Source organism: Rhinoraja longicauda, chromosome 22 (genome assembly GCF_053455715.1).
Source record: "Rhinoraja longicauda isolate Sanriku21f chromosome 22, sRhiLon1.1, whole genome shotgun sequence".
NCBI classification, from domain to species: Eukaryota; Metazoa; Chordata; class Chondrichthyes; order Rajiformes; family Arhynchobatidae; genus Rhinoraja; species Rhinoraja longicauda.
Genome location: NC_135974.1, coordinates 32,364,272 through 32,390,978, shown reverse-complemented (window position 1 = coordinate 32,390,978; position 26,707 = coordinate 32,364,272). Strand labels below are relative to the sequence as shown.

The 26,707-nt window shown below is 45.6% G+C and overlaps 1 protein-coding gene across 1 annotated transcript in view; it reads left to right on the top strand.

Moving 5' to 3' along the window:
- The window catches only part of prex1 (phosphatidylinositol-3,4,5-trisphosphate-dependent Rac exchange factor 1), a 170,291-nt gene that overhangs the window by 99,691 nt on the left and 43,893 nt on the right, over positions 1 to 26,707 (top strand). Inside the window, exons 18-23 of the mRNA XM_078419047.1 lie at positions 1,687 to 1,835; positions 6,359 to 6,441; positions 15,357 to 15,493; positions 17,244 to 17,430; positions 24,044 to 24,210; positions 25,419 to 25,580. Coding sequence (XP_078275173.1) covers positions 1,687 to 1,835; positions 6,359 to 6,441; positions 15,357 to 15,493; positions 17,244 to 17,430; positions 24,044 to 24,210; positions 25,419 to 25,580 — 885 coding nt within the window. The remainder of the gene's footprint in view (positions 1 to 1,686; positions 1,836 to 6,358; positions 6,442 to 15,356; positions 15,494 to 17,243; positions 17,431 to 24,043; positions 24,211 to 25,418; positions 25,581 to 26,707) is intronic.

Genomic DNA, 26,707 nt, shown 5'->3' with positions numbered 1-26,707 from the left:
AGTGGTAGGAAGCAGGGAGAAATTTAATTAAGCCGTGTTTGCTCGAGAAATCTTTTACATCAGTGTTATTCATTAATCAATAGAAAGGCTTGCTTTGATTTGAGACGTGAACTTGTTTACTGTACAAAGTGGCTTCCACTTAATGTGGTTAAAGCCAGATAACTCATTATTTAGTTTCAACCTATTCGATTTTTTTTTTCCTCACCGGATGGAACTCACTGACAAAATCTCTTGACTCAAATCGAAACCACTCCCCTCTGCAGGAAGGGACTCCAGATGCTGGTTTACACTGAAGATAGACACAAATTGCGGGAGTAATTCAGCGTGTTACTCAAGATTCAAGATTCAAGATTCAAGATAGCTTTATTTGTCATCCAATATTGGACGAAATTCAGTCACCCACAGTCCAACAATAAAAGCATTAAATAGGCATTAAAATTACACAACCCCAAAAACACACAAAAAAAGAAACATCCATCAAAAAAACATCCATCACAGTGAGTCTCCTCCAGTCCTCTCCTCACTGTGATGGAAGGCCACAATGTCTTTCCCTTCTCCTGCCGTCCTCTCCCGCAGTCAGGTTGTTGTGGTTGGAGGCCGCGCCGGACAGTCCTCAGCGGCCCGAGCCTAAGGCGAGTCGCAGCCGCTCCCGCAGCCTTCAGTCCCTCTCAGTCTGAAGAAGGGTCTCAACCCAAACGTCACCTATAGCTTTTCTCCAGGGATGCTGCCTGACCCACTTATGTGGAAACAAGTAACCACAAAAGACGCTTTGTGCAAAAGGACAAAGTGCTGGAGTAATTCAGCATGTCTGGCAGCATCTCTGGGAAAACATGGATATTATTTTTCGGGTCAGGACTGATTGTAGATGAGGGGAGAAAGTAGGAAGAGAGGTGGGGGTGGGGCTAAGTCTGGCAAGTGATAGGTGGATACAGGTGAGTGCGGGTTCGGTTGGCAGCTGGGTAGAATATGTGACAAAGGGTAGAGGTGAAAGGATAACAAAGGGTGTCAGGTAAGGAAAGGTGAGAAGTGAAGGGTCCCGCCACCTATCCATGTTCTCCAAAGATGCTGCCTGACCCGTTGAGTTACTCCAGCACTTTGTGTCCACCTATCAATACCTGGCCGTCAACACTCCTCACCTGTATCCACCTATCACTCGCAAGGCTTTGTTTCCACCTCCTTTTCAAGCTTTCTCCCTCCTACTGCAATCAGTCTGAAGAACGATCCCGACCCAAAACGTCACCCATTCGTGTTCCTCCAGAGATGCTGCCTGGACCACTGAGTTACTCCAGCATTTTATGTTGAACAACTAAATCTGTTTTTTTTAAAAATGTTTCATTCCAAACTGGTTACAATGAAAATAGCATCAAATAAAATCTTGTTTGGCATTAGTGTTCTATAAATGATGATGTTAGAGTAAAGATAGACACAAAATACTGGAGTAACTCAGCGGGACAGGCAGCATCCCTGGCCATTGCTTCTCTCTGGAGATGCTGCCTGTCCCCCTGAGTTACTCCAGCATTTTGTGTCTATCTGTGGTTTAAACCAGCATCCTTCGTACACATGTGTCGGAGTAATTGTGTGCAGAGATTAACTTGTAGGCTGGTTGTTTGTTGATTAATTGTTATCATTTTGACAATGTCGGCCCTGGATTGTTGTCCAATACTTGGCTCTTGGTTTGTGCTGCAGGTGTCGGGTCTTCAGGTGGGAAGGAAGATTTACTCCATCAACGAGGACTTGGTGTTGCTGCGGCCCCTGCTGGAGGTGGACGCGTTTCTCAACCAGTTGTTCTGTAGCCGGAGACCACTACGAGTGTTGGTTGCTTCAAAGCCCAAAGAGTGAGTCATCTCATTGCCATCGACTCGAGTCTGTTTAAACTGTGGAGTTGCTCACTTTCCTCTTTCACAGAAGGGAACGTCAATGTTAATTGCGTAATCGTTTTTGCAAATGTGGATGTGGTAAGTTTGGCATCAAATAATGCCGTTGTAGCAGGCATGGTTTCCTCAGCCATGAATTTGTGCACATCAGGGTCTCGGTTTTGCATATTGAAACATTCGCTATTGTCAGTCAGTTAGATTGCAGAGCATCGAACACAGCGAACATCGAGCACAGGAACAGGCCCTTGGGTTCAAAATGTCCGTGCCAAGCATGATGCCAGGACCGTCTCTTATCTACCTACGCCTAATCCATATCCAATCATTCCGTCCATAACCGTGTGCCTATTCAAAAGCCTCGTAAATGCCACCATTGTATCTGCACAGTGGCGCAGGGGTAGGGCTGCTGCCCTCCATAGCCAGAGACCCATGTTCGATCCTGTCTTAGGGTGCTGTCGGTGTGGAGTTTGCATGTTCTACCTCTGACCGCGTGGGTTTTCTCCTGCTGCTTCTGGTTTCCTCCCACATTCCAAACACTTGCAGGTTTCGAGGTTAATTGACTTCTGTAAATTGCCCGCAATGTGTAGTATGTGAAAATGGGATAACGTGGAACGAGTGTGGTGTGGGTGATTGATTTAATCGGTATGGACTCGGAGGCCTGAAGAGCCTGTTTCCATGCCGTGTCTCTAAACTGAGCCAAACCTGACAGCGCGTTCCTGATACACGCCGCTCTATGTGGCGGCACGGTAGCGCAGCGGTAGAGTTGCTGCTTTACAGCGAATGCAGTGCCGGAGACTCAGGTTCGATCCTGACTACGGGTGCTGCACTGTAAGGAGTTTGTACGTTCTCCCCGTGACCTGCGTGGGTTTTCTCCGAGATCTTCGGTTTCCTCCCACACTCCAAAGACGTACAGGTATGTAGGTTAATTGGCTGGGTAAATGTAAAAAAAAAAAATTGTCCCTAGTGGGTGTAGGATAGTGTTAATGTACGGGGATCACTGGGCGGCACGGACTTGGAGGGCCGAAAAGGCCTGTTTCCGGCTGTATATATATGATATGATATGATATGATATGTAAGTTTATAATTAATAATAACAATTTTAAAATTTTGTTTTTAAAGTCGCCCTGCACATCTTTAAACTTTGCCCTCTTACCTGGGAGCTATGCCCTTGTGGTTGTGGGATGTATTTGGACAAAGGTCTACTCAGCACAAAAATACTGAGTTAAATTAAAACAAAGTTCCTCCAGCACTTTTGTGTTTCGCTTAAGATTCCAGCTTCAGCAGTTATTAGCGTGTCTTAGTTAAATTAACTTTGAACTTGCACTGCATAATTTCTTGTGGTGGAGTGACACTTTCCATATGTAAAAACAAGGAACCATTGATGCTGCTTTACATAAAGGGACACAAAACACTGGAGTAAACCAGCAGACCAGGCAGCATCTCTGGAGTACATGGACAGGTGCACTTTGAGTCAGGACCCTTTGAGTCATAAGTCATCCAGCGTGGAAACAGGCAACTTGGCCCAACTTGCCCTCACCGACCAATATGTCCCATCTACACTCGTCTTTGCCCCATGTCCCTCTAAACCTGTCCTATCCATGTACCTGACCCTTTCCATCAACACCAGTGTATTCTGCTGACACAGAAGATAAAACGCCGCAGCTCAGGAACAGGCCATTTGGTCCACAATGTCTGTGCCAAACATAAAGCCACGATAAACTAATCTCATCCAATAGACAATAGGTGCAGGAGTTGGCCATTCGGCCCTTCGAGCCAGCACCGCCATTCAATGTGATCATGGCTGATCATTCTCAATCAGTACCCCGTTCCTGCCTTCTCCCCATACCCCCTGACTCCGCTATCCTTAAGAGATGTATCTAGCTCTCTCTTGAATGCACATGATCCATATTCCTCCATTCCCTGCCATCAGCCTTAACAATCTTTTTTTCTGTAGATCTATAGAGGGAACAGTTTTCTTCCATCAGCTCAGTTCTGGATTTGAACCTCGATCTTGAAGTTGAAGGTGGCATTGTAACTCATGGTTCCTTAAATCAAAAATACCCCCGAATTGTTAACACACCCTCGTACCCACTGCCTGAAATATGATGATCTGATCTACAGTGAAGTATCCCTTCAGATCAACATGAGATATTGCTCCAAGTCTTGGCATCATTTTGGAAATGACTTGTATAATGTTTGCTCTAACTCTCTGCTCTTCCTGCAAAGGATCGCCTTTCGTTGGAACAGATTTTAACGTCCATATCTTTGAACGTGCAATAGCAAACTAGTCTTAAAATGTGTAGGAAAGAACTGCAGATTCTTTTTTGAAACTAAGATAGGCACAAAAAGCTGGAGTAACTCAGCGAGACAGGCAGCATCTCTGGGGAGAAGGAATGGGTGACGTTTCAGGTCGAGACCCTTCTTCAGACTTAAAATGTGAATGCTTAAGTGGACGAGCTGTGCAGCAATAATCGTGGTTAATGGATTTTCTACGGTAACTGTATCAAAGTTCTGTGCTGAATAGTCTTGGCAAATATTGCTGAAGTTGAGATCTGGGTTTAAATGCAGCAAGCTGAAACCTTTTCAAAAGTTGTCCAATTTTCTTTTTTTTTTAATCACTTTGGCCAAGAGGAAACACCGGCTTGTTTTAAACTCGTGTGTGAATTTACTTTCAAGACTGCCAGCAGATTTTAGTTTCCTCCATCATACATAACTGACGCAACAAGGAATTTGGAAAGAACATTTGTCTTTTTGCAATTTGATTTGCTGATCTTTTTCTTTTGAAGTGGTGGGTCATTTTAAATACAGACACAGGGAACAGCAGATGGTGGAAACTTGAGCTAAAAGCACTAAGTGCTGGAGGAACTCAACGGGGTCAGGCAGCATCTGTGGAGGACATGGACAGGCAACATTTCGGGTGAGGAGCATTCATCGGACTCGACCGGAGTCCGGTCCTGAAACGTTGCCTATTCATGTCTTCCAGAGATGCTGCCTGACCTGTTGAGTTAGTCCAACACTGGTCTCCAATGAGGTAGATATTAACTTGTGATCACTCCCTAGTTGTTGAGAGAATGGTTCAGTATATAGGAAGGAACTGCCGATGCTGGTTAAAACTGAAGGTAGACACAAAACGCTGGAGGAACTCGGCGTGACAGGCAGCATCTCTGGAGAGAAGGAATGGGTGACGTTTCGGGTCTGAAGAAGGGTCTCAACCCGAAACATCACCCATTCTTTCTCTCCAGAGATGCTGCCTGTCCTGCTGAATTACTCCAGCCTTTTGGGTCTATCTTCTCATAGAATGGTTCAGTTGCTTGGGAGGGAAACTGTTTTCTGGGCCATTTTAAATGTCAGCCCCAACTTCAATATTTTAGCTCCTCTGATTTCTTCTTGCAGGTCCATCATCTAAATTGTTGCAGTCAGTGTATTTTTACACACCACTCAGTCCTACATTTCCAATACACCGCAGTGGTAGAGTTGCTGCCTCACAGCACCAGAGACCCGGGTTTGATCCTGACTACGGGTGCTGTCTGTATGGAGTTTGTACGTTCTCCCCGTGACCGCGTGGATTTTTTCCCGGGTGCTCCAATTTCCTCCCACACTCCAAGCACGTACAGCTTTGTAGGTTAAATGTCTTCTGTAAATGGTAAATATTCCTTAGTACTAGTGTACAGGGTGATTCTCAAAACGGGGGAAGGGAAACTGATGAACGCAGCGGCAGACAAGCGGACACGCAGAAAGGAGCGCGGCAACTTCAACAGACCAGAGACCACACACAAATGTGACCTTTGCCACAGAGACTGTCACTCCCGCCCGCATTGGTCTCTTCAGCCACAAGCGACGCTGCTCTGGCCGAGGTGTGGAGCAAGCAGCCAACTAGGATGCATCACCCATGGTCAGCCATGACCGAGGGGGCCGAAGAAGAAGAAGACAGAGCGATTGTTGGTTGGCGCGTTCTCGACGGGCTGAAGGGCCTGTTTGCACGTTGTATTTCTAAAGTCTAAAGTAAAGTCCAAAATTGGGAGAGGGTCTTAAATATTGAAACCTTGTGGCCTGGAACAGCATGTGGCATCAAAAGCTTTCAATTACGTTTTAATGAGCTGCTGTTAATGGCTCTTTTTTGTTGACTGATGCCAGTCTAATTGCAACTTTTCTTCCTGTTTCAATTCTCATGGCAATAGCTCATTGCAGGGAAGCCTTGTACACTGAATAATAACCTGCCTGGAAATGTGAGAAAGGTGTTTGAGGCAGGTACTATCACAACGTTTAACAAACATTTAGACAGGTAAATGGATAGGACAGGTTCAGAGGGATATGGGCCGAATGCAGGTAGTTGGGATTAGTGTAGATGGGACATGGTGTGGGCAAGTTGGACCAGAGGGCTTGTTTCCACGCTGTAAGACTTTATAACTCTATAAAATGTTATTAACAAAATATCTGTTTGAAATCGGCTCACTGATTGTTATCCAATGCTTGTGTTGTTAATCTAGGATCATCAAAATTCCCGACGCAGAAGGACTGTGTTTCCAGATTCGAGGTGCTGCTCCACCATTTGTTCATGCTGTTCTGAAAGGTAAGATGTGCTGACACAAAGATGTTTAGATTTTAGATTTAGATTTAGAGATACAGCGCGGAAAAAGGCCCTTCGGCACACCAAGTCCGCCCCGCACACTAACACTATCCTACACACACTAGGGACAATTTTTACATTTACCCATTCAATTAACCTACATACCTGTACGTCTTTGGAGTGTGGGAGGAAACCGAAGATCTCGGAGAAAACCCACGCAGGTCACGGGGAGAACGTACAAACTCCGTACAGACAGCGCCGAAGTCAAGATCGAACCTGAGTCTCCGGCGCTGCATTCGCTGTAAGGCAGCAACTCTACCACTGTGCCACCGTGCCCCCCGATGCGCACATTATCCTTACTGCCAATGTTTACATAGTGATGGTACTTCATACCGACACCTGCATAAAAAGACGGTGGCACAGTGGCGCAGCGGTAGAGTTGCTGCCTTGCGGTGCCAGAGATCCGGGTTCGATCGCAACGACAGGCGCTGTCTGCACGCTCTCCCCGTGACCTGTGTGGGTTTTCTCCAGGCGCTCCGGTTTTTTTCCCGTTCTCCCAAGACGTCGAGGTTTGCAGGCTAATTAGCTTGGTGAAATTGCGAATTTCCCGTGTTTGTAGGGAGGTAGTGTTAGTCTATGGGCATCGCTGGTCGGCTCGGACTCAGTGGGCCGAAAGGTCAGTTTCCACGCTATTTTGCTAAACTAAACTATGAGCTGGTTAATAACCGTTACTTCTGCCCTTCATGTCCATTTGCTGAGACTTTGTTCAAAACTTTGACAAAATTTCTCATCTCCTTTGAGCGTATGATTTTAAAATTCACTTACCATACTCACATTCCAAATGTAATGCCATGACCTGCCGCTGATTGGCTGCAGCTCTGAAGAAAGACGGTTAAAGACGGTTAATTCTGTTTCTGTTTCCACGGATGCCTCCTGTTTTGCTGAGTTATTTCCAGCTATTTCTATTTTTACTTTTGAATTTCCAGCATCTTCGGTGCTTTCGTTTTCAGATGAAATTGCAGCGTGTCTTGGCGTGAACTTCTTTCCGACCTTCTGCTTCTTTACTGTGAACTCTAAGGAACAAATCCATGTGTATCTGGCAATGCGCTGCTTTACAGCAACATTAATTTCCATCCTTGCTCTCTACGTAACACACGGAGATTTCTTTTGAACGAGATGTTGGAAGCCCAGTTTTATCCGTATCTAGTCATCTATGGCGAATCCAATTTCGAAATCATTGCATTTACAAGTGAAACAATTACTGAACCACTTGTTTGTTTTTCTTTGGTTGATTTCATCTAAGAAAATGATATAGAGCAGTTTAGTTTAGAAAGACCCACCGAGTCCCCACCGATTGAGTCCCCATCATTCACCCATTCATATCAGGCAACTGAATCATCCTACCAACAGATAGAGAGTAGTCTTGAGCTGCTATCTACCTAATTGGAGACCCTCGGACAATCTGTAATCAGACTTTACTGAACTTCTTCTTGCACTAAATGTTATTCCCTTTATCAAGTATTTGGCTCGATTGTGATCGTATAGTCTTTCAGCTGACTGGATAGCATGCATGTTGCGTGCTAACAGGTCGGCAGAAAGGCTATATACGATTACAATCTTGCTATTGAGGGCGTGCAGCGTAGGTTCACTAGGTTAATTCCCGGAATGGCGGGACTGTCGTATGTTGAAAGGCTGGAGCAATTAGGCTTGTATACACTGGAATTTAGAAGGATGAGGGGGGATCTTATTGAAACATATAAGACAATTAGGGGATTGGACACATTAGAGGCAGGAAACATGTTCCCAATGTTGGGGGAGTCCAGAACAAGGGGCCACAGTTTAAGAATAAGGGGTAGGCCATTTAGAACGGAGATGAGGAAGAACGTTTTCAGTCAGAGAGTGGTGAAGGTGTGGAATTCTCTGCCTCAGAAGGCAGTGGAGGCCAGTTCGTTGGATGCTTTCAATAGAGAGCTGGATAGAGCTCTTAAGGATAGCGGAGTGAGGGGGTATGGGGAGAAGGCAGGAACGGGGTACTGATTGAGAATGATCAGCCATGATCGCATTGAATGGCGGTGCTGGCTCGAAGGGCTGAATGGCCTACTCCTGCACCTATTGTCTATTGTCTATTATCCACAGTGTACAGATACTTGATAAAGGGAATAACGTTTAGTGCAAGATATAGTCCAATAGCTTTTCACTATTCCTCGGTACACGTGACAAAAAATAAAACTATTAGCCTATACTAGTTCTATAGTATTCTCATCCACTTTCTCATCCACTCCTTGCACATTCGGTGGAATTTTACAGAGGCCAATTAACCTACAAACCTACACATCTTTGGGATGGGGGTTCACCATTCACTAAAATGGTGGCTGATACTTTAGTTCATCTAAACTTTGCTGCACTGACCCCATAAACCTTAATTTCCTCAATCTGAACTGTGTTTCTTGAATATATTTAGTGACCGAGTCCTCACGACTAAGGGTGCCAACTAGGGTTGCCAACTTCCTCACTCCCAAATAAGGGACAAAGGGTGACGTCACTGCTCCCGGGCCCCACGTGACCTCACCCAGCCAGTGGCCACGTGCTCCCTCCACCAATGGTGGCTGCCCGGGCCGGGAGGCGGGTTGCTACGCAACCTCTGTTAGGCGGCGGCCGGGCCTGCACTGTCGTGGACTACAGCGGCCGCTGGGCTACAGTGTCCGGGCCTACAGTGTCCGGGCCTACAGCGCCATCCAGGTCTAATACGGGACCAGTATGGGACAAACCAATTTAGCCCAAAATACGGGATGTCCCGGCTAATACGGGACAGTTGGCAACCCGAGCCACAACTCCTTTAGATAATTCCAATGCTGACACATCAACTTCCTATCCTGCTTTTGTGCAATCCACATATTATACCAGCTTTCCAGGATCTCCACAATAATCCTGCATTCAGAGAGGTTCAATGGCAATCTCAACCTGCTGTGTTTCCGGCTCTGCAGTTACAATAACCTTAGCTTTCGAGTGCTTGCATGGTGACCTGGAATCTAGGGGGGGGGGGGGAGAAAGGTTTGAACTGACAGAACAAAAGCATAATTGAAAGCAGGTGAGACGGATTTTATTACTGGGAAAATGAAAGACTGCTCTCTTGTAGTGGTGACATTAGTGGGCATTTGGAGGGAATGCTCCAAATGTTTTTAGTTTGAATAAATTATTGATACAAGTTTTTCTTTTCTCTAGTAATGAGTTAGACTCCCCATTTTGTGCTGTTTGCACGGCTCAACGGCTCACAACCTTATTTAGATACATTTTCATTTGAGAGGACGCACAGTCTCTTGCCCGGAGTAGGGGAATCGAGAACCAGAGGGCATAGGTTTAAGGTGAGGTGGGAAAGATTTAATAGGAATCTGAGGGGTGACGTTTTCTTTTGAAGGGCAGTAGTTGTATGGAACGAATTACCAGATGAGGTAGTTAAGGCAAGGACTCTCGCAATGTTTAATAAGCAATTAAGGTCATGGATAGTGTGTAAGAAGGAACTGCAGATGCTGGTTTAAAACGAAGAAAGACACAAAAGGCTGTGGAGTAACTCAGCGGGACAGGCAGCATCTGTGGAGAGAAGGAATGGGTGACATTTCTGGTCGAGATCATTGTCTGAAGAAGGGTCTTGACCTGAAACATCACCCATTCCTTCTCTCCACAGATGCTGCCTGTCCCGCTGAGTTGCTCCAGCTTTTTGTGTCTTTCTTAGGTACATGGATAGGACTGGTTTCGAGGGATATGGGCCAAACGCAGGCAGGTGGGACTAGTGTCCGACAAGTGGGATTTCTGTCTGGGCCGAAAGGCCACTTTCCACATTGTATGACTCTATGACTCTGGCTGGGACAAATTGTAGGAAGAACAATATTCAGCTAGAAAACCAGCATTTACTTTTATTCATGCAGTTTACAAATCATTTCGGATTTTGTTTTAGGGTGGCTCAGCGGTAGAGCCACTGCTTCAAAGCGCCAGGGTCCCTGGTTCGATCCTGACCTCAGGTGCTGTCTGTGGAGTTTGCACGTTCCTCCTGTGACCACTTGGGTTTCCTCCAGGTGTTTAGAGATACAGCGCAAAAACAGCCCATTTGGCCCACCAAGTCCGCGCCGACCAGCGATCCCCGTTCACTAACACCATCCTACACACTAGGGACAATTTACAATTTTACTGAAGCCAATTTTAGGGCGGCACGGTGGCGCAGCGGTAGAGTTGCTGCCTTACAGCGAATGCAGCACTAGAGACTCAGGTTCGATCCTGGCTACGGGTGCCGTCTGTACGGAGTTTGTACGTTCTCCCCGTGACCTGCGTGGGTTTTCTCCGAGATCTTCGGTTTCCTCCCACACTCCAAAGACGTACAGGTATGTAGGTTAATTGACTGGGTAAAATGTTTTAAAAAAATTGTCCCTAGTGTGTGTAGGATAGTGTTAATGTGCGGGGATCGCTGGGCGGCGCGGACTCGGTGGGCCGAAGGGCCTGTTTCCGCGCTGTATCTCTAAATCTAAAAAAATAAATAATCTACAAACCTGCATGTCTTTGGAAGGTGGGAGTAAAACGGGGAGAACATACAAACTCTGTACAGACAGCTGCCTTAGTCAGGGTTGAATCCGGGTCTCTACCGCTGTAAGGCAGCAACTCTACCGCTGTGTCACCATGCTCTGGTTTCCTCCCACATTCCAAGGAATGCGGGTTTGTAAGGTAATTGGCCTCTGTAATGTAGTGGATGTGTAGTGGATAACTAGTGTGAACGGGCGATCAGTGGTCGGCGTGGACTCAGTGGGCCGAAGAGCCTGTTTCCATGCTGTAAACTGAAAACTAAACTCTAGAGCCAACAAAAAATAAGGTGGTCTTCACATTGTTGACCATCTTGGATGCTTTGGCTGTTATTCACTTGGTGATGAATATATTCTGATTGCCAAAACATGTTATTTAAACAGTTTGCCTCAATATAGTTCTACACAGCTGTCAGAATGAAATTATAGTTCATAGATGAGAGAGATGAAGCGGGAGATGGCTGTAGAAAATCTCCAGCAAGGTTGTGAATTGATCAGTGTAGTCTATTCCAGATACATGTGTAATTGAATGAAATGCAGACTAATATTTGAAATATTTAAGGTGCCGAAATATTGCATGCTTAATTTGTCAATCAGTTCTAGTAAATGTCTTAAGTTCTGATTTAAGGAGTAACAACTCAAGTTATGCATCTCTGCAATGGGAAGAAATTCACATAGCCACAAACAGGGTCATAGGTTTGGTTTATAGACAATAGACAATAGGTGCAGGAGTAGGCCATTCGGCCCTTCGAGCCAGCACCGCCATTCAATGTGATCATGGCTGATCATTCTCAATCAGTACCCCGTTCCTGCCTTCTCCCTGACTCCTCTATCCTTAAGAGCTCTATCTAGCTCTCTCTTGAATGCATTCAGAGAATTGACCTCCACTGCCTTCTGAGGCAGAGAATTCCACAGATTTACAACTCTCTGACTGAAAAGGTTTTTCCTCATCTCCGTTCTAAATGGCCTACCCCTTATTCTTAAACTGTGACCCCTGGTTCTAGACTCCCCCAACATTGGGAACATGTTTCCTGCCTCTAACGTGTCCAACCCCTTAATAATCTTATATGTTTCAATAAGATCCCCTCTCATCCTTCTAAATTCCTGTGTATACAAGCCTAGTCGCCCCAGTCTTTCAACATACGACAGTCCCGCCATTCCGGGAATTAACCTAGTAAACCTACGCTGCACGCCCTCAATAGCAAGAATATCCTTCCTCAAATTTGGAGACCAAAACTGCACACAGTACTCCAGGTGCGGTCTCACTAGGGCCCTGTACAACCGCTAGAAAAATCTAGAGTTTTGTTGTAATGGTATAATAATTACGTGGTAAATCAGTGAACGAGATATTAGGAAGCTTAAGGACTTGCTTTTAGTGATGGCCAGAGCCATCTAGTGATTTAAGAGCAAAAAAAGAGTGAAGTGAAGTTGCCTTACATTGCCAGAGATCCGTGTTTGATCCTGTCTACGGGTGCTGTCTGTACGGAGTCTGTACGTTCTCCCCCTGCCCGCGTTGGATTTCTCCGGTTTCCTCCCACATTATAAGGAAGTGCAGATTTGTTGGTTAATTGGCTTCTGTAAATTGTCCCATAGTGTGACATGAAACCAGTGTACAGGTGATGGTTTTTATTTCACAAAGTGCTGGGGTAACTCAGCAGGTCGGGCAGCATCTCGGGAGAGAAGGAATGGGTGACGTTTCGGGTCGAGACCCTTCTTCAGTCTGAAGAAGGGTCTCGACCCGAAACGTCACCCATTCCTTCTCTACCGACATGCTGCCCGACCTGCTGAGTTACTCCAGCACTTTGTGAATAAATACCTTCGATTTGTACCAGCATCTGCAGTTATTTTCTTATAGTACAGGTGATGGTTGGTGGGTCAAAGGGCCTGTTTCCATGCTGTATCTCTAAAATAAACTAAATGATGGTGCAGTGATGGGAAGATCATTTAAAAAAAAAAAGTGGACATTGCCAAGAGCTATTTAAATCGATTTGTGAACTTCGGGATTCCAAGTTCAATTGACTTTAAACCATTTGTCTCAAGACTATGCCAGCCAAAATGTGAAGCATTCATTTCACAAGTAATTGAAGCAACATGTAGTACGCCACTATTCTCGGAGCAATTTGTTTACTGACACTTGATGTGAGCCTGGTTCGCAGGAGTCTGAAGTAGACAATAGACAATAGACAATAGGTGCAGGAGGAGGCCATTCGGCCCTTCGAGCCAGCACCGCCATTCAATGTGATCATGGCTGATCATTCTCAATCAGTACCCCGTTCCTGCCTTCTCCCCATACCCCCTGACTCCGCTATCCTTAAGAGCTCTATCCAGCTCTCTCTTGAATGTATTCAGAGAATTGGCCTCCACTGCCGTCTGAGGCAGAGAATTCCACAGATTCACAACTCTCTGACTGAAAAAGTTTTTCCTCATCTCTGTTCTAAATGGCCTACCCTTTATTCCTAAACTGTGGCCCCTGGTTCTGGACTCCCCCAACATTGGGAACATGGTTCCGGCCTCTAACGTGTCCAACCCCTTAATAATCTTATACGTTTCGATAAGATCCCCTCTCATCCTTCTAAATTCCAGTGTATACAAGCCTAGTCGCTCCAGTCTTTCAACATACGGCAGTCCCGCCATTCCGGGAATTAACCTAGTAAACCTACACTGCACGATCTCTCTGCCTCTCCTTGCCAAATAGCTTTGCACTCTAGTTTAAAAAAATTACTAGACCAAGTGGACTCATTGGGCCCAAACCTCTCCTGCATTGGTGCAGCACCCTCTCCTATTCCCCCCCGCCACCTCCCCCTCTCCCCCCCCCTCCCCCCCTAGGAGATAGATTTAAACTTTAAAATCTGAATAACTTTAAAAATATAACACCGATTTCAATGAAACTTCTTCCATTAGCACCAAAGGGACGACGGTGAGTAAGGTGGGCCTAAAATTGTTGCGCTATCGTGTACCGTTTTGGCTGTAGTTCAGGAACAAACAAACAAACAAACGAGAGTTTTAGTATATAGATGTCATTTAGTTGGAAAGAGTGCAGAGAAGATTTACAAGGATGTTACCAAGACTTGAGGGTCAGAGCTATTGGGAAAGGTTGGGCAGGGTGGGACTTTATTTCTTAAGAGTACAGGAAGCCGAGATCTTATGGAGGTGTGTAAAATCATGAGGGGAATAGACCGAGTATCATATCATATCATATCATATCATATCATATCATATCATATATATACAGCCGGAAACAGGCCTTTTCGGCCCACCAAGTCCGTGTCGCCCAGCGATCCCCGTACATTAATGCAGAAAGTCTTTTACCCAGGGAAGGGGAGTCAAGAACCAGAGAATAGACACAAAATGCTGGAGTAACTCAGCGGGACAGGCAGCATCTCCGGGTAGAAGGAACGGGTGGCGTTTCGAGTCGAGACCCTTCCTCAGATTGAGAGTCAGGGGAGAGGGAGACACAGAGATATGGAGGGGTAAGGTGTGAAAACGACAGATCAAAGGGGATGGTGGTCAAGGAAAATGTAGATAGATACAAAATGCTGGAGTAACCTAGCGGGACAGGCAGCATCTCTGGATAGGAATGCGTGAGATTTTGGGTTGGGACCCTTCGTCAGTGAATGGATCATTGTTAGCTGAGGGGAAAGTGACAACAAGGCATACAATCAGTAAAACTAATCAGGAGGACAGTGAACGTAGTTGGAGAACTAGGATGGGGGAGAGACGGAGAGGGAGGGAAAGCAAGGGCTTTGAATAACTCTTTCCACACCACTGCAATCAGTCCCAACCCGAAACATAACAGCCATGGTCTCCAGAGATGCTGCCTGACCCGCTGAGTTTAGTTTAGCTTAATTTAGTTTAGAGATGCAGTGCGGAAACAGGCCCTTCGGCCCACCGGGTCCGTGCCGACCACCGATCCCGGCACATTAACACTATCCTACACCCACTAGGACAAGTTTTACACTTACCAAACCAATTAACCTACAAACCTGCATGTCTTTGGAGTGTGGGAGGAAACCGAAGATCTCGGAGAAAACCCACGCAGGTCACGGGGAGAACGTACAAACTCCGTACAGACAGCGCCCGTAGTCGGGATGGAACCTGGGTCTCTGGCGCTGCATTCGCTGTAAGGCAGCAACTCTACCGCTGCGCCCTTGCTCCAGCACCACCATTACTCCAGCACTTTGAGTGTTTTTTTTGTTGTAAATCAGCAGCTGCCATTCCTTGTATCTACAACCTGGGGGCTTGCTGAGTTATCTAATGAATCAGACGCTTCCACTGTTGAATGCGGAGCTGTGTTGATTTGAAGGTTTCTAACTACAAGTGGTTTACCGCAGTGTGATTGTGCTTATCTTTCAGGATCTGGGGCTGCAGCAGCCGGCCTTCTCCCTGGACAATGTATCTTGAAAGTAAACGGTGGTAACGTCAGCAAAGAGAGTTATGCCGCAGTACTGGAACACTTTACAATCTGCAAGAGAAATCCGCACCATTTGCAGGTGAGTAACACAAGGCAGCGCTGCCATCGTGGGTAAAGAATTCCTCTTGTTACTGCGTACCATTTGTGGATGGTCACGGTGTCGCAGCGGTAGAGTTGCTGCCTTACAGCGAATGCAGCGCCGGAGACCTGGGTTCGATCCCGACTACGGGCGCCGTCTGTACGGAGTTTGTACGTTCTCCCCGTGACCTGCGTGGGTTTTCTCCGAGATCTTCGGTTTTCTCCCACACTCTTAAAGACGTGCAGGTTTGTAGGTTAATTGGCTTGGTAAGTGTAAAAATTGTCCCTAGTGTGTGTAGGATAGTGTTAATGTGCGGGGATCGCTGGTCGGCGCGGACCCGGTGGGCCGAAGGGCCTCTTTCTGCGCTGTATCGCTAAACTAAACTATCTTTAGTAAATTAAAACATTATTCACAGTCTAACATCGTCCATGATTGCAACAGGATCTGTTTAGTTTAGTTTAAAGATACAGCGCGGAAACAGGCCCTTCAGCCCACCGACTCCGAGCCGACCAGCGATCCTACACACACCAGGGACAATTTCGATTGTACTAAAGCTAATTAACCTACAAACCTGTACGTCTTTGGAGTGAGTTTGGAAACCGGAGTACATGGAGAAAGCCAGATGCAGGCTCTGCTTTGTTCTGTACTCGACCCCCAGTGTCCCCCTCCCTGACTCTCAGTCTGATGAAGAGTCTCATCATGAAACGTCACCCATTCCTTCTCTTGAGAGATGCTGCCTGACCCGCTGAGTTACTCCAAAATGTTGTGTCTATCTTAGGTTTGTAGGTTAATTGGCTTTGGTAATATTGGTAATATTGTGTATGGGGTGATTGCTGGTCAGCTTAGGGCCAAAGGATCTGTTTCCACGCTGTATCTCTAAAGTCTAAAGTGAAGAGCTTCAGTATTGCTTCTGGTAATGGATCGCATTGTGCAGACTTCATTTACATCCCGACACAAGGAACTGCAGATGCTGGCTTGTGTGGGGAAAAAAAGTAACAAAGTGCTGGAGTAACTCAGCAGGTCCGGCAGCATCTCTGGAGACCATGAGTAGGTAATGTTTCAGGTCAGGACTTCAGACCGCCATTCTGAAGGTCTTGACATGAAACGTTACCTATCCATGCTCTCCAGAGATGCTGCCTGACCCGTTGAGTTACTCCAGTACCTCATGGCTTTTTTACATTTGTATCAATTTTCCCCCCACTTCTTGAACATAATTATTGTTATTGTTAGACAATAGACAATAGGTGCAGGAGGAGGCCATTTGGCCCTTCGAGCCAGCACCACCATTCAATGTGATCATGGCTGATGATTCTCAATCAGTACTCCAATAGACAATTATTATTGGACTAAATAAATTTTTTTTGCACAAATCTGGAGTAAATATTTAATTATTTTTTAATATTTCCATTCGACCACCTTCTCCTGTAACTGTAGTTCAGTGGGAAAATAAGCTATTAACTAATCCAATAATATTCAATAGTTGGTTTGAAACACATGTTTCATCCACTAATGAAAATTGCAAGATAAAATGCAACTGTGTTTTTGTTTTAGATTTACTTTTGTTGGCTCAGTATTTTTTTAAAAATGTCTGAAGAAGAGTCTCGACCCGAAACGTCACCCATTCCTTCTCTCCAGAGATGCTGCCTGACCCGCTGAGTTACTCCAGCATTTTGTGATTTAAAAAAAATTAGTTCAGCTGATAGTGGTGAAGAATCCTAATGCATTCTTGCTTTTTCTTCCATTTTTCCAGAGAAAAGGGCCCGGACTGTGGGTGTACAGGACGGTGGAAGACGTAGATGAAGAGACAGCAGACAACAAGGCTGAGACAAATTGCCTTGACAGTGTTTCCGATTTATCACTGCACGATAATCTGCGAGATGTCTCATCGAATCAAACAGAAATACTCGATCACGGTTGTGAGATCAGGCAGGAGGCAGGTATGCTGTGGTTAATTCCAAATACCATCTGACTGAAATTGATGTCAAATTGCCAATTTATGCTGTGAAGCCACTCAGTTGGGTTTGAAGTTCTTCGATTTGCCAGCTTATCGCAAACTAAATAAGTTATGACCAGATTCCTTTAATTCCGAGTACCATTGTTAGCGCGAAGATAGACACAAAACGCTGGAGTAACTCAGCGGGACAGGCAGCATCTCTGGAGAGAAGGAATGGGTGATGTTTGGGGTAGAGAGAGCAGGAGGAATCACAGAGGGGGAGAGAGGGTGTTGTAGAATTATCTACATTGTTCGAGCTACTGAATCGAAAGTCGATGCTGGCTAATATGGTATTTTTATTTTACCTCATTTGCACAAATAGTTTCGGAAGTTTGAGTGACAATAGACAATAGGTGCAGGGTATTAGCCATTCGGCCCCTCGAGCCAGCACCACCATTCAATGTGATCATGGCTGATCATTCTCAATCAGTACCCCGTTCCTGCCTTCTCCCCATACCCCCTGACTTATCCATATCCTTAAGAGCTCTATCTAGTTACCTATAACCTTAAGAGCTCTATGCTATCTATAAGTCATGTCATATAGAGGTACATCGATCAAGCCTTAGTTTAGTTTAGAGATACAGCGTGGAAATTGGTCCTTTGGCCCAATGAGGCCGTGCTGACCGACAATCACTCTGCATGCAAGTTTGATCCCACACACTCGGGACAATTAACTTACAAACCTGCAGGTCTTTGGGATGTGGGAGGAAACCGGAGGAAACCCACGTGGTCACAGGGAGAACGTGCAAACTCTGCACAGGCAGCACGCCAGGTCAGGATCGGAGCCGGGGTTTGTAGTGTGTGGCAGCAGCTCTACCAGCTGTGCCACTCAGCCACTCTCAGTGGGCCATTACAGCCAATTACAACCATCACACCCAAACTGTAAAACAAGACACAGAACGATTTTCACGTTTCATTCACACCAGTGCAAGAACTATTGCATTGCCGTTACATGGTTTGTGTGGTTCGTGCCCTGGCTGTAGATGTCCACAACATGGTCATACAGAGGGATGTAGGAGCACATTGGAAGTATGTTTGCCATGTGGGATTGGGTCATTGGGGGAGGGATGTGTTCACAGCAGTGGGTAAAAAATATGCCTGTAAATGTCTCGGTGTTTTATCCACCTGCGGTGAAGCTGATTTGATTTCTTTGAACTCGTGCTCTTGGGAGAGCAATGGTTTACCAGATTGACAGATTTTATTGCAACTTTCATAACGTTATACGCTCAAGTGCAAGCTGCTTTCATTTTCTAGTGTTCCTGCTTTTCATCAGAATCTACTTTTCTAAACTCGCATTCCTTCTAAATCACTCCATGCCATGCAGGGGAGAATGGTGGAGGACGGTGGCACACCTGGTGGAGCTGCTGCCTCACAGCGCCAGGGCCCCGGGTTTAATCCTGACCTAGGGTGCTGACTGTGTGGAGTTTGCACGTTCTGGATTTCCTCAGGGTGCTCCAGTTTCCTCCCACATCCCAAGGATGCACAGGTTAATTGTCCTCTGTAAATTGCCTCTAATGTGCAGGGAATGGATGGGGAAGTGGGAAACTAGGCGATGATGGACACAAAATGCCGGAGTTACTCAGCTGGACAGGCAGCATCTCTGGAGAGAAGAAATGGGTGACATTTCGGGTCGAGACCCTTCTTCAGTCTGAAGAATGGTCTTGACCCGAAACGTCACCCATGCCTTCTCTCCAGAGATGCTGCCTGTCCAGCTGAGTTACTCCAGAATTTTGTGTCTATCTTTGGTTTAAACCAGCATCTGCAGTTCCTTCCTTCACACAGAGCAAGTTGGGCCGAAGGGCCTGTTTCCACACTGTATCGCTCTATGACTCTATGAATGGGTGATCGATGGTTAGCATGGACTCGGTGGACCAAATGGCCCATCTCCATGCTCTATCTATCTATCTATCTATCTATCTATCTATCTATCTATCTATCTATCTATCTATCTATCTATCTATCTATCTATCTATCTATCTATCTATCTATCTATCTATCTATCTATCTATCTATCTATCTATCTATCTATCTATCTATCTATCTATCTATCTATCTATCTATCTATCTATCTATCTATCTATCTATCTATCTATCTATCTATCTATCTATCTATCTATCTATCTATCTATCTATCTATCTATCTATCTATCTATCTATCTATCTATCTATCTATCTATCTATCTATCTATCTATCTATCTATCTATCTATCTATCTATCTATCTATCTATCACTCACTCACTCACTCACTCACTCACTCTGGCCGCCGTTCTCTGAAATGAATGCTCAGCCAAATCCAACCTGACGCTGGATATTAGTGCAGAGCGCTGCGTTGAAGTCTGGTCACACAAACAGCAGCAAGCTGCTGGCTCAGACTAAGGGAATTTATACACATGAATGTGCAAAAATACAAAATTGTTCAGAGCTGCATGGGAGATGTTAATGTATTTGCCAATATTTCTGAGGAAATCCAGGCCAGTGCCTTGTTTTCAAATTCTGGGACTTGGCGTCCTTGATATCTGTACCCGGCAACAAACCGAACAGCCTATCTTTTAAATTGGCCCTGATCCCAAAGCCTGCCTCGAGGGGTGTTCCAAGTTTCCCCTTTCCTTAATAAAAAAGACCATTTTACCGTTCCACTTTTAAACATGTGGCTTCTAATTTGACTGCAGCTCCTGTTTTAAGATTGTGCTTAACCTTGAAACCAACCCCCCCTTTATTTCCCCCTTCTCTTTCCTTTGCCCCACCTGGGATGCTGAGAGGTCTAAAAGACATACGACAGATGAAGACCTGGGATGCTCACCCATTTTTCTTTTTTGCCTTCACTACCCTCTCCCCCCTGAACCCCTCCATCTATATTCCTTCCTCTGGCTTCACAATTCAATAGGCAATAGACAATAGACAATAGGTGCAGGAGGAGGCCATTCGGCCCTTCGAGCCTGAAGTCCCTATCTAACACATTTTGTCTATTCATTCCTGGCCTTTGTCCAATCGTCTGCCTTGCCTGTATCCACCTATCACTTGCCGGACTTTGTGCAGTCGCCCCCTGCCTTCCAGCTTTTCACCGCTGCTGCAATCAGTCTGAAGAAGGGTTCCAACTTGAAACGTTGGCTCTCCATGTGCTCCAGAGATGCTGCATGAGTTTAGTTTAGTTTAGATTAGCGATAGAGCATGGCAGCGTGCCCTTCAGCCCATCGAGTCCATGCAGACCAACGATCACCTTTACACTAGTTCTATCCTACACACTAGGAAGAATTTGCAGAAGCCAATTAACCTTCAAACCTGCACGTCTTTGGATTGTCGGAGGAAATCGGAGCACCTGAAAACCCACATGGTCACAGGGAGAACGTATAAACTCCGTACAGACAGCACCTGTAGTCAGTATAAGAAAATAACTGCAGATGCTGGTACAAATCAAAGGTATTTATTCACAAAATGCTGGCGTAACTCAGCAGGTCAGGCAGCATCTCAGGAGAGATGGAATGGGCGACGTTTCGGGTCGAGACCCTTCTTCAGACCCTTCTTCACCTGTAGTCAGGATCGAACCAACCCATCAAGCCTACTCCGCCATTCAATCATGGCTGATCTATATTTCCCTTTCAACCCCATTCTCTTGCCTTTTCCCCCATAACCCTTGACACCCTTGTTAATCAAGAATCTGTCTATCTCTGCCTTAAAAATATCCATTGACTTGGCCTCCACAGCTGTCTGTGGCAATGAGTTCCACAGATTCACCACCCTCTGACCAAAAAATTCCTCCTCATCTCCTTTCTAAAGGTATGTCCTTTTATTCTGAGGCTATGCCCTCTGGTCCTAGACACTCCAACTAGTGGAAACATTCTCTCCACATCTGCTCTATCCAAGCCGTTCACTATTCGGTAAGTTTCAATGAGGTTCCCACCTAAACTCCAGCGAGTACAGGCCCAGTGCTGACAAACGCTCATCATAGATTAACCCAATCACTCCTGGGATCATTCTTGTAAACCTCCCCTGGTGCTTTCTCCGATGTATTTTTATACTGAATTTCATTTTCATTTTGAACAGCCTTTCCATGACATGAGGCCATTCACATGCTGGCACCAGACCTTGTTGCTATCTTATTCATCGTTCTACCTTCTGCCTCCCACCCTTTCCCCTAACCCATCTCTGCCCTCTCAATTCCATGTAGTGAGAAGAGGAGGAACATGGTTATCTTATCACATCATAAGTTCAATTTATTATTAGTTTAATTTATTACTGTGACCTGTACCGAGGTATAGTAAAACAAAGCTTCAGTTATTGCATGTTGTCCTGTCGGCAAAAAGACCAGACATGATTACATCGAGCTGTCCACAGGGTACAGATCCAGGGTACGAATGAATGAATAGTTTATTGTCACACGTGACAAACACAGTGAAATTCTTTGCTTGCAGATTAACGTTTCGTGCAAGGTAAAGTCCGATCAAAAATAGTCCGAGGGCTTCTCATGAGGTCGATGGTAGGTCAGGACCGCTCTCTAGTTGTTAATAGGATGGTTCAGTTGCCCGATAACAGCTGGGAAGACATTGTTGATGAATCTGGCGGTGTGCGTTTGCACACTTGTGTACCTCTCGCACGGTAGGAGAGGGGAGAATAGGGAGTGCGACTCGCCCATGATTATTCTGGTGACCTTCTTATTTTACACTCCTGCTGTTTATCTGCATGCTTGAGGAATATTTCAGATAAAATCCTTGGCTTGGTTGCCTCCAGGCCGGCTGGCTTCTTTCCAAATCCTTTGAACTCCATCACAATATGATGTCTTGAACCTCGGCGAGCCGTACACAGAACATAAGTTGGCTTGGCTCATTCTGCACGTTTATCTGCCCATCTAGTGACACGCTATCTGCTGACCCGTTTCAGAGAAGGGAGAGGGTTTACTTCAAAAATAATAAAAGTCTGTTTATAAAGCATAATTAGATGTAACAAGTGGAATCTTCCAGCGGTAGAGTTGCTGCCTTACAGCGCCAGAGACCCGGGTTCGAACCTTGACTACGGGTGCTGTCGGTACGAAGATTGTACACGCTCCTTATCACCCTTTGGGTTTTCTCCGGGTGCTCCGGTTTCCTCCCACACTCCAAAGACGTGCACGTTTGTCGGGCAATTGACTTCTGTAAATTGCCCCCAGTGTCAAGTCAAGTCAAGTCAATTTTATTTGTTATAGCACATTTAAAAACAACCCACGTTGACCAAAGTGCTGTACATCTGATTAGGTACTAAGGAAAAAATGAAACATACAGTAGCACACAAACATAACAGCACATACAAAACAGTTCACAGCGCCTCCTCAATGAGCCTCAAACGCTAGGGAGTAGAAATAGGTTTTGAGCCTGGACTTGTAGGATAGAACTAATAGTGTGTAGGATAGAACTAATGTCAGGGTGATTGCTGGTCGGCGTGGTCTCAGTGGGCCAAAGGGCCTGTTTCCACATTGTATCCGTAAAGTTGAAAAAATTAAAATCTATAAACATAACTAAAATCTACAAACATAAGATGCACTGAGGATTTGATAGGTGCTCAAGAAGGAATAATTTTATTAAGTACATACTAAACACTTTTCCCATAGATAAAGGGTCCATAACCAGATGGAACAGATTTATCAGGGTAGAACAAGTGTACGGGGTGGTCGGTGATCGGTGCTGTCTTGGTGGACCGAAGGGCCTGTTTCCCTGCTGTATCTCTAAACTAAACTAACAAGTGATTGGGGCTAATTGTTGTTCCATCTCGGAGGAGTAATCACTTTTCCTGGTTTGAGTGGATGTGGGGAGGATGTTTCCACTTGAGGGAGAGTCTAGGACCAGAGGTCATAGCCTCATAATTAATGGATGTTCCTTCAGGAAGGGGATGAGGAGGAATTTCTCTTGTCAAGAGTTTTCAAGCGATAGTTAGATTTAGCTCTTGGGGCTAAGGGAATCAATGGACATGGGGAAAAAGCTGGAATGGGGTACTGATTTTGGATGATCAGCCATGATCATATTGAATGGCGGTGCTGGCTGGAAGGGCCGAATGGCCTAATCCTGAGCCTATTTTCTATGTTTCGATGTCAGAGGGCAGTAAATCCGTGGAATCCGTTGCCACTGAAGGCTGTGGAGGCCAAGTAATTGATATTTTGAATCAATAGACAATAGACAATAGGAGGAGGCCATTCGGCCCTTCGAGCCAGCACCGCCATTCAATGTGATCATGGCTGATCATTCTAAATCAGTACCCCGTTCCTGCCTTCTCCCCATACCCCCTGACTCCGCTATCCTTAAGGGCTCTATCTAGCTCTCTCTTGAATGCATTCAGAGAATTGGCCTCCACTGCCTTCTGAGACAGAGAATTCCACAGATTCACAACTCTCTGACTGTGAATCAATTGGAGATAGATAGATTCTTGATTAGTACGGGTGTCAGGGGTTATGGGGAGAAGGCAGGAGAATGGGGTTCGGAGGGAGAGATAGATCAGCCATGCTTGAATGGCGGAGTAGACTTGATGGGTGGAAAGGCCTAATTCTGCTTACTTCTCACTTGTGAAGACCGTATGAACTTTTCCAACCTTGCAGACCTGCGTCTGAGCACGGATGGGACTGCACCGCTTGTCAGCATGACTGTGGATAACGTGCACCTGGAGCACGGTGTGATCTACGAATACATCAGCACTGCAGGAATCAAGTGTCACGTCAAGGAAAAAATGCTGGCGCCCAAGGGGTGTTTCAATCTGACTGCAAAGGTACACATGATTCAATTAGCTCCTCAAGACCTGATTTCTTATGTACATTATAAAATACTGATTTACTCATGAGCCAAGATCGTCTGCAGATTAAACATGGTGCTGGACTAACACTAATCTAGCCCGCAATTGGCCTATCAGGGAACCTCCCTTCCTAAAGCCATCGGTTGCCGGCCCTGATTTGTCCAGTTTTTTCTCTCTTCCAGTTTTTAGCCCTCCCCCACCCCCCCTCGCCTCCTCTTCCCACACTACAATCAGCGTCTTGACCCAAAATGTGACCTTTTCCATTTTCTCCAGAGATGCTGCCTGACCCGCTGGGTTCCTCCAGCATTTTGTGTCTCTTTGGTGTAAACCAGCACCTGCAGTTCCTTTTTATGACATAATATCTGTAAATTACATCACTGGTTTCATCTGGAGATGTTCTGGGGAAGTTCTTTCCCAATAGGTAGCGAAACATGAAGAGCTGGAGAAACTCAAAGGGTTATAGAATGTTACAGTGTGGAAACAGGCCCTTCGGCCCAGCTCGTCTATACCGGCCAACAATGTCCCAGCTACTCGAGTCCCACTTGCCTGCAAGCCTGTCCTATCCATGTACCTGTCCAACTCTTTCTTAAATGATGGGATAGTCCCAGCCTCAACTACCTCCTCTGGCAGCTTGTTCCATACACCCACCGCCCTCTGTGTGAAAAAGTTACCTCTCGGATTTCTATTAAATCTTTTCCCCTTCACCTTGAACCTATGTCCTCTGGTCCTCGAATCCCCTACTCAGGGTGAAAGAGTCAGGCAGCATCTGTGGAGGAAATGGCAGGCAATAGTTTGGGTCGGGACCCTTCTTCAGAAATGGATAGATGGGATTGGGTCGAGTCCTTTCTTCAGAAATGGACAGATGATGTTTCAGGTCGGGAAGGGTCCCAACCCGAAACATCCCCCTGTCCATCCTCTTCAAAGATGTTGTGATCCAAATCAAAGTGGTTCAGAAATGTTGGTGTGAACTGAATTTTAGCAAGAAAAAAAGTAGGCTTGAAAACGGTTGTTCCTCCAGCAGTCTGGTCATCTTTCATGTCATGCCACTGACATGAACAGACTGTCTGTATATAAAACAATACAGTCTTAGATCCTTCAGTGGATATTTTATCAGGCGTTTTCTTATCATTGATTAACTTTCTGATTCGGTAGCCCTCGTGAACTAACGCTGCCTCTTTTGTCAGGTTCTGGAAGCTTTGGCGGCCGATGATCGTCAGTTTATAAAAAATTGCAGAGGATTGATAACCTCCAGAAATTCCATGATCTTTAAGCCCCAGTTTGAGTTCCGACATCTGTGTGAAAGCAAGCTGGCCACCATCGGCAGGAGAATCGCCAGATACTCTCAGGTACAAACGACCTTGTCGTCACCAAGTCGAACCGATCCAATACAACTCATGAGGAAATCTGGCTGGTGACCTCTTCGAGTTGCAGCGCAGAAACAAAGCCCTTCAGCCCACACCGAACAGCGACCCCCTGCACACTAACACCACCCTGCACTAGGGACAATTAACATTTATACCAAGCCAATTAGCCGACAAACCTGTGCGTCTTTGGAGTGTGGGAAGACACCAAAGATCTCTGGGGAAAACCCACGCAGTCACGGGAAGAACGTACAAACTCCGCACAGACAGCACCCGTAGTCGGGATCGAACCTGGTGTCCAGCACTGTAAGGCAACACACTGCAGCAGCACCACCTTGCCGCCTTATATTTGATTATTGATTAAATAATTATTGATTATTTTATCGATAATTAAATACTATAATTATTGACACTGTAATTAAAGTAATAGTATTAGTTTCTGTAGCTTTGTGCAAACTGTGCAAAATATTCCACTCTATTAAAGATAATTAAGGTGCAGTAAACAAACACATATTTCTTCTAATTTTCCTTTCTTTGATCAACAATGTTGCTTTGCTGGAGATTCAATCGTTTAGTTTAGAGATGCAGTGGGAGCCAGGCCTCTCGGCCCACCGAGTCCGCTCCAACCAGCGATCACTGCACACGTACCACCCTACACACGCAAGGGATAATTTACTATTATCCCAAGCCAATTAAACTACAAACGTGTAGGTCTTTGGAATGTGGGAGGAAACGGCTGGAAGCCCACGCAGGTTTCTGGGAGAACGTACAAACTCCATACAGCCATCACCATTGTCAGGATCGAACCCAGATCTCTGGCACTGTTAGGCAGCAACTCTACTGCTGCGCCACCGTTGGTTGTCTCGGACTCGAACAGCACGGAAACAGGCCCTTCGGCCCACCTTGTCCATACTGGCCATGGTCCCCCTTTTATGCTAGCCTCAATTGCCCGTGTTTGGACCTTATCCATACCCTTGTTTAATGGTCTCCTTTAACAGTGCTTCTCAAGTACGCTTACAGGCCTCATACTCTACTATCCAAAGCATTAATTTTATAATTGGTCTTAAATCAGATTCAATTTCCATTTCAAGGATTATAGGGCTTTTACAGAG